This window comes from Mycteria americana, chromosome 2, assembly GCF_035582795.1.
Source record: "Mycteria americana isolate JAX WOST 10 ecotype Jacksonville Zoo and Gardens chromosome 2, USCA_MyAme_1.0, whole genome shotgun sequence".
Classification (NCBI taxonomy): domain Eukaryota; kingdom Metazoa; phylum Chordata; class Aves; order Ciconiiformes; family Ciconiidae; genus Mycteria; species Mycteria americana.
Window position 1 is genome coordinate 93,156,402 of NC_134366.1, and position 18,432 is coordinate 93,174,833.

General features: G+C 38.5%; 1 protein-coding gene across 7 annotated transcripts in view; it reads right to left on the minus strand.

The window, feature by feature from the left end:
- Positions 1-18,432, minus strand: part of TRIO (trio Rho guanine nucleotide exchange factor) — a 259,780-nt gene that overhangs the window by 90,971 nt on the left and 150,377 nt on the right. For all 7 annotated transcript variants that reach the window (XM_075494017.1, XM_075494016.1, XM_075494018.1 and 4 more), the window contains 11 exons: positions 17,093-17,284; positions 15,729-15,878; positions 14,149-14,263; positions 9,172-9,287; positions 5,771-5,893; positions 3,622-3,816; positions 3,395-3,510; positions 2,792-2,858; positions 1,904-2,013; positions 784-853; positions 238-327 (listed from right to left, as the gene is read on the minus strand). In XM_075494017.1, coding sequence (XP_075350132.1) covers positions 238-327; positions 784-853; positions 1,904-2,013; positions 2,792-2,858; positions 3,395-3,510; positions 3,622-3,816; positions 5,771-5,893; positions 9,172-9,287; positions 14,149-14,263; positions 15,729-15,878; positions 17,093-17,284 — 1,344 coding nt within the window. The remainder of the gene's footprint in view (positions 1-237; positions 328-783; positions 854-1,903; positions 2,014-2,791; positions 2,859-3,394; positions 3,511-3,621; positions 3,817-5,770; positions 5,894-9,171; positions 9,288-14,148; positions 14,264-15,728; positions 15,879-17,092; positions 17,285-18,432) is intronic.

Genomic DNA, 18,432 nt, shown 5'->3' on the forward strand with positions numbered 1-18,432 from the left:
CTGCTCTGACGTGTGACAGCGACTTCTTACATTTGATTTGACAGCTTTATGAGACCAACTAAGCAATATAAGTTAACCATGTGAGATGTATGATTGATTTTCTTAAGCTGACACTACATTGGAACATTAGTACGAGGAAACCTGCATTTTCTTAAGAAATTACGCACTCAGCATAACTGCAAGTACATTATTCAAACTGCCAAGGCATACTTTTAAAGATGGACACAAAGTACTTACATCAAAGTATGCTCCTGCATGTTCTAGTATCAGCTGGGTAGAATCTGGCTTATTTTTACAGTAAGTAACATACATTTGGAATTTGTCTGCCTGCAGAACAAAATGCAAATTTACACAGGTTATCAGGGAGCATAACTTCTGTCTCAAGAAGTTTTTCCACAGTTATCAGAGACCATATCTTCTCTCTCAAGAAACTGAACTATACAGAATTATTTTCCCATTCAAACTGGTGGCATAAGAAAATCCATCAGGCAAGTAAGACTGAAAACAGCAGCAATGTATGCAAAAGTAGATTACTCATAGCTAAGACAAAGATACCAAACCAAACCTGAACACAGGTTTAGGCAACTTGCAGAACTTAAAGAGCAGCTAAGCATTGGCATCTGACAGCAGCGCCTTAATTTTTTTTTTCCCCCAGTTAAAGATACACACATTTTTACTCAAATTTGAAGGAAGAAGTACTTTTACAAATTTTACAAATTTAATCCTTCCCTTCATGCTTCCTATTTCCCTTGTTACTTCTAAACATAAGTCTGACTTCATTACCCATGTGACGAAGCAGTGTCCAACATCTTCTGGTAACTGTTCATATTTTTCCAGCTCCTTGAGGAATATACTATGGGTAGAAAAGCAGAAAACAGTATAATGAAACATTTAGAGCAGCTGATATTGATCTATTGTCTGTGAATAAAGGCAGTTAGAAAACTTGCTGTAATTCATACCAAGAGCATGAGTTAAAGAAATAAAGATAACAGGAATGGATAAAAATGTGTAGTCACAGAATTAATATAAAATGTAATCTAATACAAATTCTGATGTGAAGATCAGAAATTGATCCAGAAGACATGCAGTTAACACATAAGAGTACACAGATTTGATAACTGCTGTTGTTCTCCATCAAGAAGGTTTCCTACTGTTTCAGTTTCAAGAGAAGTTTAGCCTTCATCTCAAGAGAAAACAGAGGTAACTTGCTTTCTGGATGATCAAGTTAACACAAAACATAGAAAGGAATGTAAAATCAGGTTCTAGAATATGTTAGGTATATTTTATTACTTAAAAGAATCATAACCCAATATAAATGCCAATGAATTAACAAAGACAGAAGATTCAGAACAAGAATTCTGTATACACATCTGCGTAGGAACCATTCCAGTCAGAAGAAACATAGTGGACAAGCCTCCTTCATGCTCCGTACTCAAGTAAATGTAACAATTGAGGGGCATCTCCACAGAATCTTCTCCACAGAGCCAAGAAAGAGGAGGGAGCCCTACTCTTTCCCACTAGCAGTTGCACTTGGAAATCAGGAATGAGGGTTCTGAAGGAATGACAGAGTCTTAAATTGATGTTTGTGCTATACCTGCATTCTACTGAATTCAGTGGTTTCCATCTCTTTAGGACAGCTGGAAAACCTACAGCAAAATTTTAATGTATCCAAGTAATTTCTTAGAAGCTGAAAGATGTTCAAGACTGAAAAAGTTTCTAATGGCGTACCTACCTGGCTGCAAAAAGCAACAACTGAAACAATTTAGCAATGCAAGAAGATATCCTTTAGATTTTTTTTTATGGAAAAGCGTCCATTATTCATACACAGTATTTTCACTAGGAAATCCCTCAGGTCATCATTTGGATTTAGCAGTAATATGGAAATGGAAGATAAGTCACTCACTTATTGTGGAACTCATAGATTTCCTGCATGTTTCCAAAGATAATGTGTTCTTTGTTTACAATACCAGGGGGGATCTCCTCGACTCCGCTTGTCATTTCCCATAGATATGTCTGCCCAGAAAAAAAAGATGCATGAAAAGTCATGATAAACTCTGAATAGAAGCACCCAGGTACCTGTAAGCATGCATTCCTGAAGAGAAATCGGGGAAAGATCACACATGATCATCATCTCCAATTGTGACAGCACCTGTTGTGTCAAATATACCTTGTGATTTTGACACTAAATTCCAAGTTCTAAAACTGACAATTTAACATAGCCCCTGAGACTTCATCATTTAAAATGCATAGTGTTCTTGACAACCTCTAATGCTTCAGGATATTCCTTATCAAGGTCATGACTGCAGTCTAGAAGTTCATGCTTTGTGCAACAGCTAACACTGAACATTACTTGCTTCAGTGTTAACAATTACTGGGCACTTTTCCATGGATTCTCTCTGAATTTCTGTTAAAAAAAGTCAGCTAGTAGCAGAACATGTGATACAGATAACAAGAGAATTAGCACAAGCTCTTCTCTATTGCTAGCAAAGCAAATAAAGTAAAACCCTCCTTTTTCCCTCCCCTCTCTAAAACAAAAAAAACCCCATGTGTTTATGAATTGGGAAGAGAGCAAACGCTGAAACTCAGTACTGACAAAAGCAAAACATAGAGGATGAATTCTGAAGTGGCTGTTATCAGATGTAATTCTAAGTTTCTTCTTAATAGCAGACAAGATACTTAATTTGGTCCTATGACTGCAAACCAATCATGCTCGGCTGTTAAAACCAGAAAGAAACAGAAAGCAACGGATTGAATCCTGTCTTCAAAGATTAGCAAAAAAAAGAAAACTTACATCCATGCATTCCCGGAGGTCTCTTACGTAAGCCTTTTCTGTCTGAATTAGCTCAGCCATAATGAACCTTAGGTGACAACAGAAAGAATAATCAAATCTCAGTCTGTTAGATCATTATGAATGCATAATAACCAGAATACATCTTTCTCCTCATCAGCTTTTGCTTTTTCCACTGCTGCAAGAAAAATTTGAGAACTGAAGAGAGACGACAGATGAAGGAAACATAAGAGGTAACATGCCTCCATTATTAACCAGCACAAAAAGAAATGGGGAAGGAGATGGAATTTTTGCTCAAATGCTTTTCACTTGCTACAGTCATTTAACTGTTGTCTTCCCTCCTCCCCTTACACGTTTATTTCACATTATTTCTAAAAAGCATCTTAAAAGAAGTCTAACGTAGTTTTGAAAGTTTAAGATTCTGACATGCTAGAATTATCTGTGAGAACAAGCATGTGAATAAAAGGCAATAGGAGCTATTGAGTAATATCACTCTCTTTTTACCATTTATCCAATTTCTAAGCTGCCAGACAAGCCATGACAGTTGTTTCATTATCAGAATTGATTTATGCATTCTCATTGATTAAAAATAAATAAATTTATTACTCTTTCCTGCGGGCAGACTTTCGTTTTTCTTCGTTAAGCTCATGAGCAGCATCACGCAGTTTCACCTCTGACCCAGGGACACTGGCTGGGATTATATCCAGCTGCAAGCTTTTGCTCTTTATTAAAGAAAGGAAGAATTGATTAAGGGAGGAGAAAGGAGAAAACAATAGCTAAATCAAATGCAAGCAAAGCTTGCATGTCTGTCATCACACTCAAATTTTTCTTACCGATTTATTGGAATCGGAGGAAATACCCAGAGCTTTCTCTAAAGAGGTCCTGTATTTCTCCATGCGCAGGGAAAAGTCTCTGTACCTCTTATCCACTGCTGTGACACATTTTTTAATCTCTGTTGCATGAGCATGCCCTTTTTCACAAAAGCCATCAGCCAGCTGTATCAACAACTTCACCCTCTCTTTGGTTTGCTATGAAAACAGGAAAATATCGAACAGTTACTAGCTCTACCTGTGATGAAGGGGATCATTTTGCTTAACCTTCTACTAAGTGCAGTTGGACAAGCCATTAAAGAAGCTAGCTTCCTTCCCTCTCCTCCTAGCACTCCTTTAAGCAGATACTGTTTTCTTAATAAAAATAGCACAAGATGAATATACGTTTCCTTGGGTTTTATTATTACATGACGAGAAGCAGGTTGTTTATTTTTCTTTCAAAAATGTGCTCCATATCTAACCCAGAGATTAAATTCTGCTAGGCAAACTTTTCAGAGCATGGGTATTCTCCTCGCATCAATACAAAGGGATTTTTGATGCCAAAGAGGCATCAAAAGTCTTTTGTTCATTACCACTGAAGCACTGGTATTGGGCCTGGCCCTCAAGAATCTACTTCCTTTAGACATCACTGAAATGTTGAGATGGACATAAGTCTTGTTATGTGCTTTACACTTTAATGGATTAAGACTATATTCTTCAGATCTTTTTTATATTATGTTGTCACACAGTTGTTTGAGAGAAACTAAGAAAAGAAGTAGCCACCACCAAATCTGTACTAAGTGCTTTTCCCAGTTAACAAGCTGCCTAAGAGTATGCACTTTCTTTCACGTATATCATAAATCATCCGCAATGGATGAGTTTATACCTCCATTTCTCTCTCTGATACCATGTCAGAGTAAAGTGTACTGTCAGGGCCCTTGGTAGCAGGGAGTTAAGCAAATCAGTCAATAAGAACTTGACTTTTTCTACGTCAGCTGGAAAATCAACAGTGTTTGTCCTTTTTTTTTTTTTTTAAATTTTATTTTTTTATTCTTTTTCTTTCCTAATGGTCCCTCATCTGAGCATTTCTTTTCACTATGGAATTAGCAAGGGCTAATACATCCTCCCAAAAGGTAGCAAAACGCCAAGGGAGTGGCACTAACAACATCCTTTCAAAAGGGGCACCCACGTCATCCGCTGACTGACAGAGGAAACAAGGGGGGCAGTGGTGCTCTGCATGCTGGAAGGGATCCAGCAGAACAAAGGCTGGATTAAAGATTTTAAGTTAAGTTTTTTGCTTAAAGTTTTTAAGCCAAACTCAGAAGGAAGACAATCTGGGTTTGAAAAGCAAAAGTGATCTCTGTTCTTTCTGGATTCTCTTTTCTCCCTTCCCACATGTCCCACGACCAGCTCCATCTCCAAGTCTCTTCTCTTCTGAGGCGGTCCTTCAGACAAATGAACACTTGCTTACTTTCTTGGGCTCTATTATTTCTCTATGAAGACTGGAGAGCCAAGATGTGGAACCAGGTGACAGTTTGAACAGTTGACAAAACGAAACACAGACAAGGTTACGTAAGCTCAGGTACTTCAGTCATGCACTGGTTGCCTGTCTTTCACATGTGAAAACTTTTAAGCCTCACAGGTGACATCTGCATCTCTGTATAGGCCTCCAGAGATGCAGAAAAACATAATGCTGCCATGGCTCGAAAAGCTACAGCAGAATCACAGAATACCTTAATAAAATGAGTAACCTAACAAGTAAAGCTTTAATTTTTCTACTATCTTCTAATTAAATCACAGCCGAATAATAATATGCCTTGTTGTATTTTATATCCTAAATGAACTTGCAGTAACCCATAGACATGAGGATATAAAAGTAGAAATCAAAGGCCCTGCAAGGTTTGTAGGTTTTTTAAAAACATTTTTAAGCTATCTCACTACAATTCTGTCATAAGAAATCAACTGCACATAGGGCTGATGGAGCTCTCATAACAGTGATTATCTTCTAATTATCTTTTGGTTTATTCTGTTCACAGCAGAAATACAGATAGAAAGCTACTGCAAGTAAACAAATCTTGATGGACACATCCTTGGTTTTTTTTCTGGAGGGAGGGGGGAATTTGGGTTGTTTTGGTTTTTTTAAGTCTTACATAATTTTATTTATTTATTTTACCTTTGCTGTGATCTGAAATTCTTCATGTTCTTTTAACAATTCTTGAGTGTGCTGAATACTGGAGCCAGTGGAAGTATGTGTGGATAAATAAAACTCTCCATTGTCATGAATCCATTCCAGAGCCTAAATAAAGCAATAATGAAGGAAAAGTAAGAGAGAAGGCAAACATATTTTTGCCAATAGAAACTATCTGTAATCAGTATTTCACAAACACGGATTGGCCACAGGTCAAATTTATTCTATGTCACTCATAGCAATCATCTAATACCTCTACAATATCAAACAGTTTGTAACTCTGAAATAATTCACTTAGTCTATGAAGCAATGCTTAAAGAATGAAAGGAAAACAACTGACACATGAATCCAAATACTTCAGGGAAGTCCACTACTACAGGACTATAGTAGTCCTCTAGTAAAAGGTTCTAACTAACCATGTCTACAGTTTTGTTAGTATACTCCCCAGTTGAGCAAAAATCACTTCTCTGGTGCAACACAGGACAGATGTACTCAGAAATATGCATCTTCCAACTTGTAAAAATGTACATAAGACTGCCAAATGTGTAGGCTAAACTTTCCAAGCACGTAAGATTTAGCTATCATTTCACTCTTTAGTTGACATGTATTCCAGCCTCACAAAGCATGGTCTGTAGTTACATGTACTCCTAGAAATTAAACCTGCAGCAGAGGAGGAATGGTGAGATGTATCAGTTAAACCAATGAATGTATGTATAGGTAGTAAAAGACAAGAACTAAGAACAGCAATCTAAAATTGTTTCCCTTCCGCATCCTGGCACCTTACTCTCTCACTATTATAAACCATGCTGATCCAGGTTATTATCTATGTTCTACCCACATTAATATTTGCTGCCTTTTTAAGAATAACTCAGTGGCTGTGAGGAATCCTACTCTCTGACTACTGGGGGTGTGTGTGGGGGGGGTGGAAGAGTCCTCTCAAACTGCCGCATAACAGTAAAAATAAAAAATGCAAGTGAAGACTGACATTATCAAGTTGTTTTGCAGCTCTTTAATACAGGCTACTATAGCAGTATACAGAGGCATATGAACTTAGAAACTTCTTGGTTCTGACAGTCAATATCAAATGTTTGAAGAGTTTAATACAGCTTGCTTAGAACTGTCATTACCAAATGCATGTCTACCTTCTGTATCTCCAGTAAATATATACAGCACTAGACAAAAATGTAATACCCCAATAGAAAAAGTAGTAGATTGCTAGTGAGGCTTCATTCTTCCTTTTCTCTCTCATACTTTCAGTTTACCCTTTTATCTATCCACATTAGCAAGAACAGGAAAAGTTTTATCTGGGTGGAGAGTAGATATGTATTTTTCAAGAGCATAAACTTACACTGAATCAGAAAAGGCATCGTCTGTATTATAATTCCACCAACAATTTAAGCTCATCAAGGCTGTGACTGAACAACTTTGATTCTCTTCCTTCCACTTAGGATGCTTTTGCCTCTTGGTACAAAAGCTAAAGTGAGTAGAAAGCCTTCAAAATTCAACACTGAATATGAATGCTAGGATACCATTTACCTAGTCACATACTAGTGCAGACACAAGCCTGATGAGATGGGCCTGTACTTTTCAAGTGCCACTGATGGAAACAAACCAACAAATCTTGGACCAGTGTCAAGAAAAGGGACATTTCAACCAACCACCTGTACGATGCCCCTTGTCATTCCAATGTCAGTCTTTGGAAGACTGATATGGACAAGCAGCATGGCTATTGTTGATATTACAAACAACATTTATATTGATACTTCTCACTTTTAACTTTTTAACCTCCACCTTTTTTTGGTGAGTTTATTACACAATGCTGGAATGAAGGATAAACAAAAAAAACTCCCCTCCCCAATTGTTGCCCTTTCATAACTTTTTGGCAGTTCTCTAGAGCCACAATATGACAGAAGTTTCATCTTGATGTTAATTCCTACAGTTTAGATCAGCTCTGATTTCATGTGAGGATCAGGATTTTATGTTGGAGACACGTATCACCAAACAATAAATGAAGAAATCAATTCAGTGACCAGGTGAGCCCTTAACTCTGGAACGATTTGAGTCTACCATTTTCCTCACAAAATACTATGGTATCTGCTCCCATAGCAGGGCACCAAGTTCTGAAAGCACAAAGAATGGGTTCTTTCAACTTCCAAACAAAAATCTAAATGAACACAGCAACATTTCCATTTTCTGGCTAATCAGTGTGGAGTCCTATAGGGTTTGCGATGACTGAACTGGTGATTGCTGAAAAATGGGATTTACAATGAAAATGCTGACAGATCTTTATCTCTGGTGTTTGTTACTCAGTAATCTCTATACAAAAGCAAGTAGGTCATGTGCTTGGCAGAGGTTGGAGTTAAGGTTATTCAAAAGTGGGGTGGGGGACAGGGAGGGGGTGATGATGGTGTTTTAAAGAGGTATTAATCTTTAACTTCACTCCAAGATTTATCTCGAATTATTTTCTTCGTGAAATCAAGACAGGCAGACTTTAGGAATCTTTTTTAGAAATCAAAACAGATCACTAGTATTTATGCCTCTGTCTACATTGGCTGTCAAAGAAATGAAAAATTAGGTTTTTGAGTCCTTTAAAGTAGCTCTAACTATATTTCACACTATGGGCGTTGTGTCCTTTTCTGTAGAACAGGAACAGATAGCTTCCTTTCTTTGTCCTATATCCAGTTAAAAAAAAAAAAAGTAGTAAAACACCATTGCAGATCATTCCAGTTACTAATTCTGCCTTGGAACCCCCTACTTATTTTTATGGCTTGTGTTTTGATTAGTGAAGTGGATTTTTTCTGTGTGTGGTAGTTACTTAATAGTTCTTTCCAGACTGATAAATTCAACAAAATACAAAGAGGTGGATCTACCATGCAAGAAACCGTGAAACCAAGTACACGCAGAACTGCAAAAACTTTCCAAAGTCATTCAGTTATTATTGTTTAATGAGTTATCCAACTTGTCAGTTTTCTAGAACTGCCAATCAACTTAATTGGATATCCCCATCCCCCCCCCCCCCCCCCAACATCAGAGAAAAACGTTGCTGCCTGTTATTTCCCTGGTCAAATTAGGTGTGCGTGTAAAAGTTAACAAGCGTAACAATTTTCAAACACAAGCTTGCAGAAATCAGATTCACCAGTACCAGATCAAGCTGGCAGTAGCAAAACACTACCTTTAAGTTACAGCAGTAAAGACACCCTGCCTCAACAGATTTCATTGTTCTGTATTAAAGGAAAAGCAAATAATTTAACTTACTTTCTATTTTAATCATTGATCTTTCAACCATCTGAAATATTGAAGTCAATGGCAAATTTGTTGTTGTGGGACAAGCCAGTGTATGTCAAACCTCAATCACACTGCAAAGGATTTTTATATAAAACCCCTACCTGTTTGGCACTTCTTTCAAACACCACATACTGTTGGCATTGATCAAGACGTCTTTTACGCATGGTCCAATAATGCAGCACGCGGTTCTCTCTCTGGAAGAGTTCATTCAAGATATCTGAAGAAATGAAAATAGTTTCAACAGAGGTTATGACAACCAATTTTGAAATATCACATTAAAATCAGCAGAATAAAGTACTTCATACTGTAGAATTTACAATACACTTATTCTTTCTGTTACTCTTTGTTTTGCTCTTTTTCCTGATATTCATGAAACACAGAGTGTTCCCATTTCATTATTATTTACAGAAATGTTGGTTAAAGAAACTAGAGATGCAATTCAAACTTACTAGTAACGCCTTTTTCCTCTCAAATATTTTTCATACGGGAACTGCCACTGTTTATAACAGAATTGAAAATGTAGTATGATAAAGGTGGTTCTTGATGGGGTTTCCTCAGAAAGAAGGAGCATGCACAAGTAATCACAACATGCTTAACATATTAATCATAATAAAAAGAATAACTTTTCTCAATCTACCAGTCTCCTCTAAAATATTTTAATAATTTAATACCTTTGGGCAAATAAATAACCTTAGGTCACTACAAGACCAAATGCAACATAAGCAGATACTAAATGTACAGAAACCCAACTAATAACAAATACACAAAATTACTAAGTTTGTAATTCCCCTTCAAAAAAATTAATCAAAACCAACAGCAGTATAATTGAGTAAGATGACTTGTTGAGTAAGAAGACTCATTGAGCCTTGAGAGAATTTCCAGGTAATCAAATAATTAACTCCACAATTTGTTATTCCATTCCTGAGTATCAGAAACTGTCTGCCATTGGGAAGTCACACCCAAATTCCACCATGAACCTGCAATTTCATGTCTGGCATATAAATTCTTCCTGGATGGCGAAGACCTTCTGCTTACCATATACAGAAGATTTTATCTGAACTCTACTTCTTTAATGTTTATTGGCTTTTTTTCTTCAAATAAATCCTAGCAGTTTCTTGTGAAGCTCACTTTACCCAAGCTGCTTCCAGAGCAGCAGCCCTACCAGACTTTGTAGCTACAGCAAACCCAGATGGCAATCTGAAATACATGGAATGAGGACACCGGACGTCTCTGCCAGGTGATTCTGTTGGAAGTGCAAAGGACCCAAGGGGAGGTCTACCAGAAGCAGAAGAGACCACAAAAAAGGCTCATTCTTCACCCTAACACTTTACTTGCTTCTCTACTCACACCTACAGCTGGCTATTTTCCATAATTATGAATGGAGGCTCTCAAGTGGTAGGCCTCTTAATGCCTCTGCATTCCCCTGCCCCACTGTGCGGGTCCACCATGCTGTACATCCCAAAAGCTAACAACTCCAAGAAACGGTTTGACAGAGAAGCTCAAATAAAGAGAGCCTGAGAGGAAAAGCATCTCTCTCTCTCTCAGTGATCTGGGACCAAGTACAACCACTCATCACAGCCTCCCTGAGGACTATGAAACCTGTCTGCATCACTGCCAACATCCTCCTGCTTGGAAGCGCCGTATTCCCACTTGCCACGGAGTGTTGAGATCACCCACAACTTGCTTTTGGTTGGAATCTGGTTACTGCGGCCAAGGTTTCCTTCCTGCTGGACAGGCTACCCTCAAATATGCCTCAACCAATCTGTTCCTTAGCCAAGCCATGAGCTGATCTGCTATGAGCCTCACCTGCTTTCTCAGTTTTATTTCTGCCTTACACCACCTCCAAAACGCTTACCCAGAATATATGCCAGGTTTTGGGGGGTGGGAGGGGCACACACACAGACAACCATCATTATACAATGCAATACACCCAACTGGACACCCCATATAAAAAGAGACATCTTGATAGTGACGCAAGTGAAGTAGTTCTGACAAAGAGCAAGCAAGGTGAATTTAGCTAATTGGAACAGCATTTGTCCTGTCAGGACATGATACAGATGGCAAGCCAGTGAGAGACATTTGGCTGGGCACTGTTAGTGTTATTGCCATTAATTTCTTGGACTGACAAGGAAGAGAAAAAAAAATTATATAAAATATCCAAAGGAAGTTATAGAACATCAACATCTAATACTAGGTTTGGACGAGCAGTTCTATCTCAAGCCTTCTGAACTATAGTCCCTGTTGTTCTTGTTGTTGTTATTTTCTTTGATTCCAACATTTGTTAGGATTGTTTCCCAAACTTCCAGCTTATTCTCCAGGCTTGGAGAGCTTTCAGCTGTTTCTACGCATCCTGCACTCTCTATCAGCCTATCTAAAAATATGAGCACCACTAGAAAAGTTCCCGCACCATGTTCAGTCGCAGCCCATATAGCAGAGACAGAGGTAACAAAGAAGCGCACGAAATTAGCAGCAGAAGTAAAGACGAAGATGCTCCGTTTCTGAGCTTACAGCAATTGTCACCGACTGAATCCACCAGCCACAGGACAGGTTCAGGCCACGACTCCTTCCTAAAATTCAGCTTTGACATGGTGTCCAATAAAGTATTTGAATACTCTTAACTCCAGGTCAAGGAAATTATTTACGCTGGTGTGAAGGGACAGAAGGACACCTCTCAGAGTTCAGTACCGTTGTGATTCCCGTTTCCCGTGAAGCATGTGCTTAGCTAAACTTTGCCAAGATTAAGACATTGTGTTTTTAGATATCATAATTTGCAGCTGCGAATAAGGATCAAGTATGCCACTGAATGAGGTTTCTGAAAAGCATTCAGCAGTTCTGCAGAAACTCAAGGGTTACTCAAGTTTTTAAACTGTTCATTTATATACTATATACTGATCAGTCTGACACACTGGTTCAAGCATACAGCTGAGTATGAGTGTGTCCACCAGAATGGTCCAGAAGAACACATGTAACCTCTATTTCACCAAAATGAAATAACACTCTATTATTTCTTTTTCTCCATCGATTTAGAAAAGACATGAAAAGAGATGAAAAGATATTTTTTTCCTTACATGCATATTTGAACAGGAAGATCAGAGTGAACTTTTAAATCATTTGGTCAGCTACCACCATGCCAGAGACCTAAAAGGAAGGAGTCCTTGCTAGTTTTATCTTGTCTCATGTTTAATTCTCAGAAGCCTATATTACATGGCTTGTGGGGAAAAAGCATTAGAGCATATAGCTTATTTTTCTCCCTGCTTGGGGATTTTTGTTGCTTTTTTTGTTGCTTTTTAAACATGTATTATTCATCCAGGATTTTAAATGTACACAGAACAGGCACAGCACTATGGTTCTGACATACAATTATTCTTAAGGACATTAGCAGAGACTTTTCTACTCTTTCCTCACCTGAACACATTTACCTTTCTCAGAATGACTGTTTCTACACAGCTTTCAAATCCGAATTTTTAAAAAGTTTGTCTAAAAGCCCTAACATTTTTTTTTTATACTGAGTAAGTGTGGTAGCTACAACTTCCTGCCTGCTTCTGCTTTGTTTTCTTTGTCTACTACTAAGAGAAGAGCTAAGTGGCAAATGTCAGCAACACTTCTTCAGTTATTGAGACTGCCAGCATTTGTGTTTAGATTTTGTCTTGTACAGCTCTATAACTTGTACAGCCTTGGGGACAGAGGAAAAACAATCCTTTGTTTTAGCCCTACATGCTCAAAGTTTCAACTGCCACAATCCAATTATTTCCTTAGGGTGAAAAGTATGGCCAATACCCTATTTTCTTTCCAACACAAAAAATTCAACACAGGGAGATTTTCAATTTGAGTACTGTCAGATACGTGGGTAAGTTTAACACAAACTGTTTTCCCTTTGTAGTAAAGTGAAGCAGTGAGCATGTCCTTTTCTGATAGAGTCATCAAATAATTTAGGGTGGAAGTGACCTCTGGAGGCCATCTGTTCCAATCTCCTCCTCAAAGCAGGACTAACTACCAAATTTTTCAGGGGCTTGTTCAACTGAGTTTTAAAAATTCCCAAGGGCAGAGATTCCACTACCTCTCTGGGCCACCTGCTCTACCCAGTGCTTTCTCACTCTTGCTGTAACACTTTCTCCTTATATCCAGTCAGAATTTTCCTTGCTGTTTCCTCTGGTCCTACTGCTGTGTTCCTCTGAGTTTGGCTCCATTCTCTGCATAACTCCCCTTTGGGTAGCTGCAAACAGCAATTAATTAGACAATTAGACTTCTCTGGTTCTAAGTCTGTAGCACGGTCTGAGTGTTGAGTCACAGCTTCAAAATGCATCAAGCAGAATACAACTGGCACATAAATGAGTAAAATGCAATATTTATTTCTGAACATCTCTCTCTGATCTCTGTTCTGCCTACCTCACCCATCAGTTATGCATACACTATTAATTTCTGTCCTTTTGTCCTGGAAAGCCCTACAGATTTCTCTCTACTCCATTCCCCACAGCGCATGTTACACCTTAAAGCTGCACTATATTGAATTAATCCCAGTAAAACCCAAGCCCCCTGTATTAGTTCTTTCCTGCCTCACCTCAGCTACTACCTATTACACATCTAATTTAAACATGATGTCAGTTATCCTATACTTCATGAAGTTCCTTAATACTGATTCAACTACATGAAGGGTCCAAGGGCATCATTTGAGGGATTATCTTCTATCACCCTGGCACTCCCAAGGAACTCACAGAATGTACCACACTAACACACTGAGTAAGCTTACAGTGATCAGCTCCCATTTGGCTTCAGACCAAACATTATCATGTGGAAGTTTACTATCTCATTCTCTGAACAAAAGGAGCACATTTGAGTCTCAAATTGAAAGAAGATTAAGTGTAAGCAGGAGATAAATAAATTCAAAGTAACTTCATTTGGGTATAAGAGAATTTAATAACCGGCAGCTCCTTCAAAGTGTGCGAGCAATTTTAATTATTTCCTGTTAAGCCTGACAGAACCCCTTCCACTTGGGCAGGCTTCACTCCCCCATCATCACACACACCACAATACATGACGATCATGTTCTTTGGAGAAAAAAAGAACAACAAACCCCTTACTTTTGACTTGTTGTTCAGGTGCTTTGATGTGTGTCACCATCCCTGGCATGTTTACGCTGTTCCTGTGCAGGTATTTCAGGAAGACATCAGCATTCCTCCGAGCCAGTGTGCAAGCCTAGAGAGTCAATGGTATTACTTTCTTTGAAGATGCACACATACACATCCAGAAGTTGATGAAGGACCTTCCTCATCCCCTTTTTGTGCATTTCCCACCCTCTCTAATTTTAAAAAGTGTTGCTTGTTAAATGTGTCTACAAGTAAGCCAAACCAAGCACTAAAATAGTTTTCCCAACAAATAACAGTTAATCCTTACTTATCTGGCAGAAAAAAACCCAAACAAAATACTATTACTTTTTATCTGAAGATCCTGAAAAGCAATTACCTGCTCTAGAACTTTCAGCATGACTCAGAGCTCACAGAGAAGTTTGTTTTGTGTATGTGCCATGTGCCACTTGAAGTTATTTATTGCATAAACAGAGTTCACATGCTTCTGTAATCACCTGGATATTCCAAAACATCCACCACTACTTTAAACAAAAAGTAAACACTCTGCTGAAGTGAAACCAAAGTGCTAAAATATTGAGACATGCCCTTAAAATATTAAGGCAAGGCCTTGAGAGCTTTCAGTCCTCACCACTGTATTGCCAACACTCAGCTCAGCTGCTGCCTTCATCTTAATGTACACCAAGTACTACATATGGGCTGGCTGCCTTATTTTTAATAAGCAGAACATGAAATGCTACTTTAAAAGGTCAGATAAAGGTAGCATGGCTAGGTCCAGTAACAGAGACACTAAGCCATTTCTCAAATTGTTTTAACACAAAGACTGGAAACTCACATGCCAGCTGCAGAAAGATCTGGCTGACAGTATACTTAGAGCTATGCTAATACGTTTTTGAATGTTCTCATCAGTGCACCAAGAACAAAAAGATTTTTAATAAAACTAAGTTTTATACTCTGACGTCTTTCAAGGTGATGCTGGAAAAAGCCTTTGGTTACAAGGTTAGTTACACTGCTTTGCAAGCATCCGTTACACATATATTCAGTATGATCAATAACCGTCTTCACTAGGACATTAGTTGGAACAAAAACTTTTCATTTATCTGCAGACTATTACACAAACCCAACTACTCCCAAACGCTTGTCTAGCAATTTCCTCCTTCCATACTCTACTGTAGTCCAAGTACATCTGAGAGCTGCTCTGATGCACAGGCAGCAATGGCACTATGTGACTGTCACTTCTCTTCCAAAGCAGCAGCCTTCAAGCATTCTTTAGAATGACAGTTGCTCAAAGCAGTGATTCCCAATTCCTCTTCAGTCACAGTAGGAGACCTGACATCTATTGAAGTTCAACAGGAAATATATTTATAAAACTGGCTACAATTTTATGCACTTGGCAGTACTCTAATCACTGTCAGAAGCAGTTAACGTGCTATTTCCCACATCTTTGCAGTTTGGGACATACCTGTAGCTTTTGAGTGGCACTGTTGCTTTCCACACACATTTCAGCACTGTAGGAGTGAGCGTTTGACTGCATGATTTTCAAGACACAGAAGACCACAAAAAATAGCAAACCCTACCTTTAGGAATGCCTCCTTCTGTTCCAGATGTTTGCTTATCATGGGAGTAACATGATCTGTTTCAGAGTTGGGACCCAGTTTGTCTGCTCCCCCACACCAGTCTTCTTCTCGCTTATATTCTTGCTCCAGGCTTTCCAGCACGCTGCACACCTATCAGGAAGAAGTAGTCCAACTCGAATATAATTCAGTAAGACAAAAAATTCCAAATTCAAGCCAAAAAAATGGAAAACCAGTCTATCCCCTACATTTACCTTAGCTTCTGACATGTTTTGACTGGGACTTAAGAGAAGACAACAAACTTTGGCTGCAGGTTTGCTAGCATTGGCCTGCTTACGTGGAATTGCTTAGAAGGCTATCCCTAAAGTTGCTCATCTTTCTCCGCCTCTGTGACTGCATAGTTCAGGATGGGCTTAAGATACAATTGCAGAGGAAGCAACCTTGCCAACCTTCCCCCTAACTCTTCTGTGGACAAGTAGGATGAAGCTGATTTTTCTCTGACTCCCACACAAAAACCAGAATTAGCCACCTGAAGTACTTCCATTAAAACCTCTGTGTAACTTTTTTATGGTTTAAGCAAAACTTCTTGAAACAAGCAGAAATCCAACTAAGCACTTGTACAGTGTGTTTCATCTTGAAAATGTTTTACAAGACTTTTCTCGATTAAAAATAAGAATCTGAGAAATATAAAGGGGAGAGTGATAGAAGAGCCAGATGAAGATTTGAGTCTTCACCAATAACCACTGCACTTTGGTAGTGTACCTTCTTTGAAGTTTGCTAATTGAAGCAAGTGTAGCCAGATCAATTACACTGTAGTCTCTTAGTAGTTAGTACAATTTGTCTATGACTCATTCATCACAGACTGGTTTGGGTTGGAAGGGACCTTTAAAGATCGTCTAGTCCAACACTCCTGCCATGGCCAGGAACACCTTTGAATAGATCAGGTTGCTCAAAGCCTTGTCCAACCTTACTTCAAGTACATCCAGGGATGGGGCATCCACAACTACTCTGGGCAACCTGTTCCAGTGCCTCATCACCCTCATTGTAAAAAATTTCTTCCTTATATCTGATCTAAATCTACCCTCTTTCAGTTGAAAACCATTGCCCCTTGTCCTGTCGCTACAGGCCTTGGTAAAAAGCCTTTGTCTTACAAGACCAGTTTATATACTGAAAGGCTGTAACACATGGTTTCTCTTTCTAAGGCAGCTAGTAAGAGGATTTGCTTTTTGCATTTTTTGTATAACTGCAGCTGTTATCAAATTAGTAAATATAACCAAACCTAGTCAACCATTTTTTTAGGTAATGCTGGTTTATGCCACACTGAAGAATTAACCAAGGCAGACACAGATCACGTAGCATTTCTGTACCTGTTCAGAAGTTTTATAGAAGGCAACAGAGGCATTCACAAGCTTGAGACGGTCCTCCATCTTCAGCATCAGTTGTTGCCAGTGGGAAGCAACCTTCTCTGCGCACTCCCGGATCATATCCATGTCATAGTGATTAGCCTGCAGCATTGCCTCTGCCTTCTGCTGAACCTGCAGGGCACTTTGATGCGTTTTCTGAGAAGAGGTGAAAATTCAGGAGTTCAGTGGAACACTTCAGTACATTTTCCTGAAGACCTCAAAGGCTTACATTTCCACTGTGTCAATGACACTTCTATACACATGCATGAACGCCCATTAACTAAAAATAACTGTCTAATATTAGTCACTGCATGACTTCACTTATGCAAATACAAAGGAAATAAATCCTGTAGAGTTTTATCATCAAATCAACGAGTAGCAGTTTACAAGCAACAGCCACTGCATAGTATTAAGCCACACATGGCATATCTATGTTGCAGTACACTTTGTTATAATTTTGAATTTCAGGTTCATTTTCTTTCCCTTCATGTGGGGGAGAAGAAGATGGAAGCGTGTATCTTATTTTGGCTTGACTGCTGTTACTGTCCTCACAGCTTTACCAGAGTCTTTTGTACATTAGTAGTGAGTAAACGAAGGTGCAGGCATGCAGGACAATACAAAAGACAATTCTCCATTCAGTGTAAGCAAATTTTTAACTGTAGTTCTCTGTGTGAACATATACTTGCCTAAAATCTGGAACCTCTAACTTTAATAAATATTATTATATCCAAGTACAGAATGATCCAGAAAACTCAGAATTTAAGCTTCCTAATAATCTTTCCTTAAATTGACAGATGACTAGAGGTCTCATGATTTTTATAATTAAGAGTTACCAAAGCTCTCAAAATGAGAGTACATACAGTGCAAACTGTAAAAAAAAAAAAAAAAAACCCCAAACAAACAAAAAAAAACCCCAAAAAACAAACCCCCAACCCAGAATGGCAGACGAACATGAAGAGTTACTGCACAACAGACTGCTGCTGAAAATAGTTTTCCCAAACAATCATAACTTTGGTTACTCTTTCAAGAACAGTAAAGTTCTTAAAAAGAATTGTGTTATATATCATCAATATCACCTTAAAGTCCCTCAATCACACATACAATTTACTAATACTGCATTCCAGTCAATCTTAAGATCTGTGCCTATTTTTTGCAGAGATATGACCAATCTGATAGGTTTAGTTTGAAATCATGGCAGGAGTATGGACACACCACCACACACAAATTTCAGTGAAACCTGCTATCAAACAAAAATGGAAACATTAGAGGACCATATGAGAATACACAAAACTGATGTTTGCTGT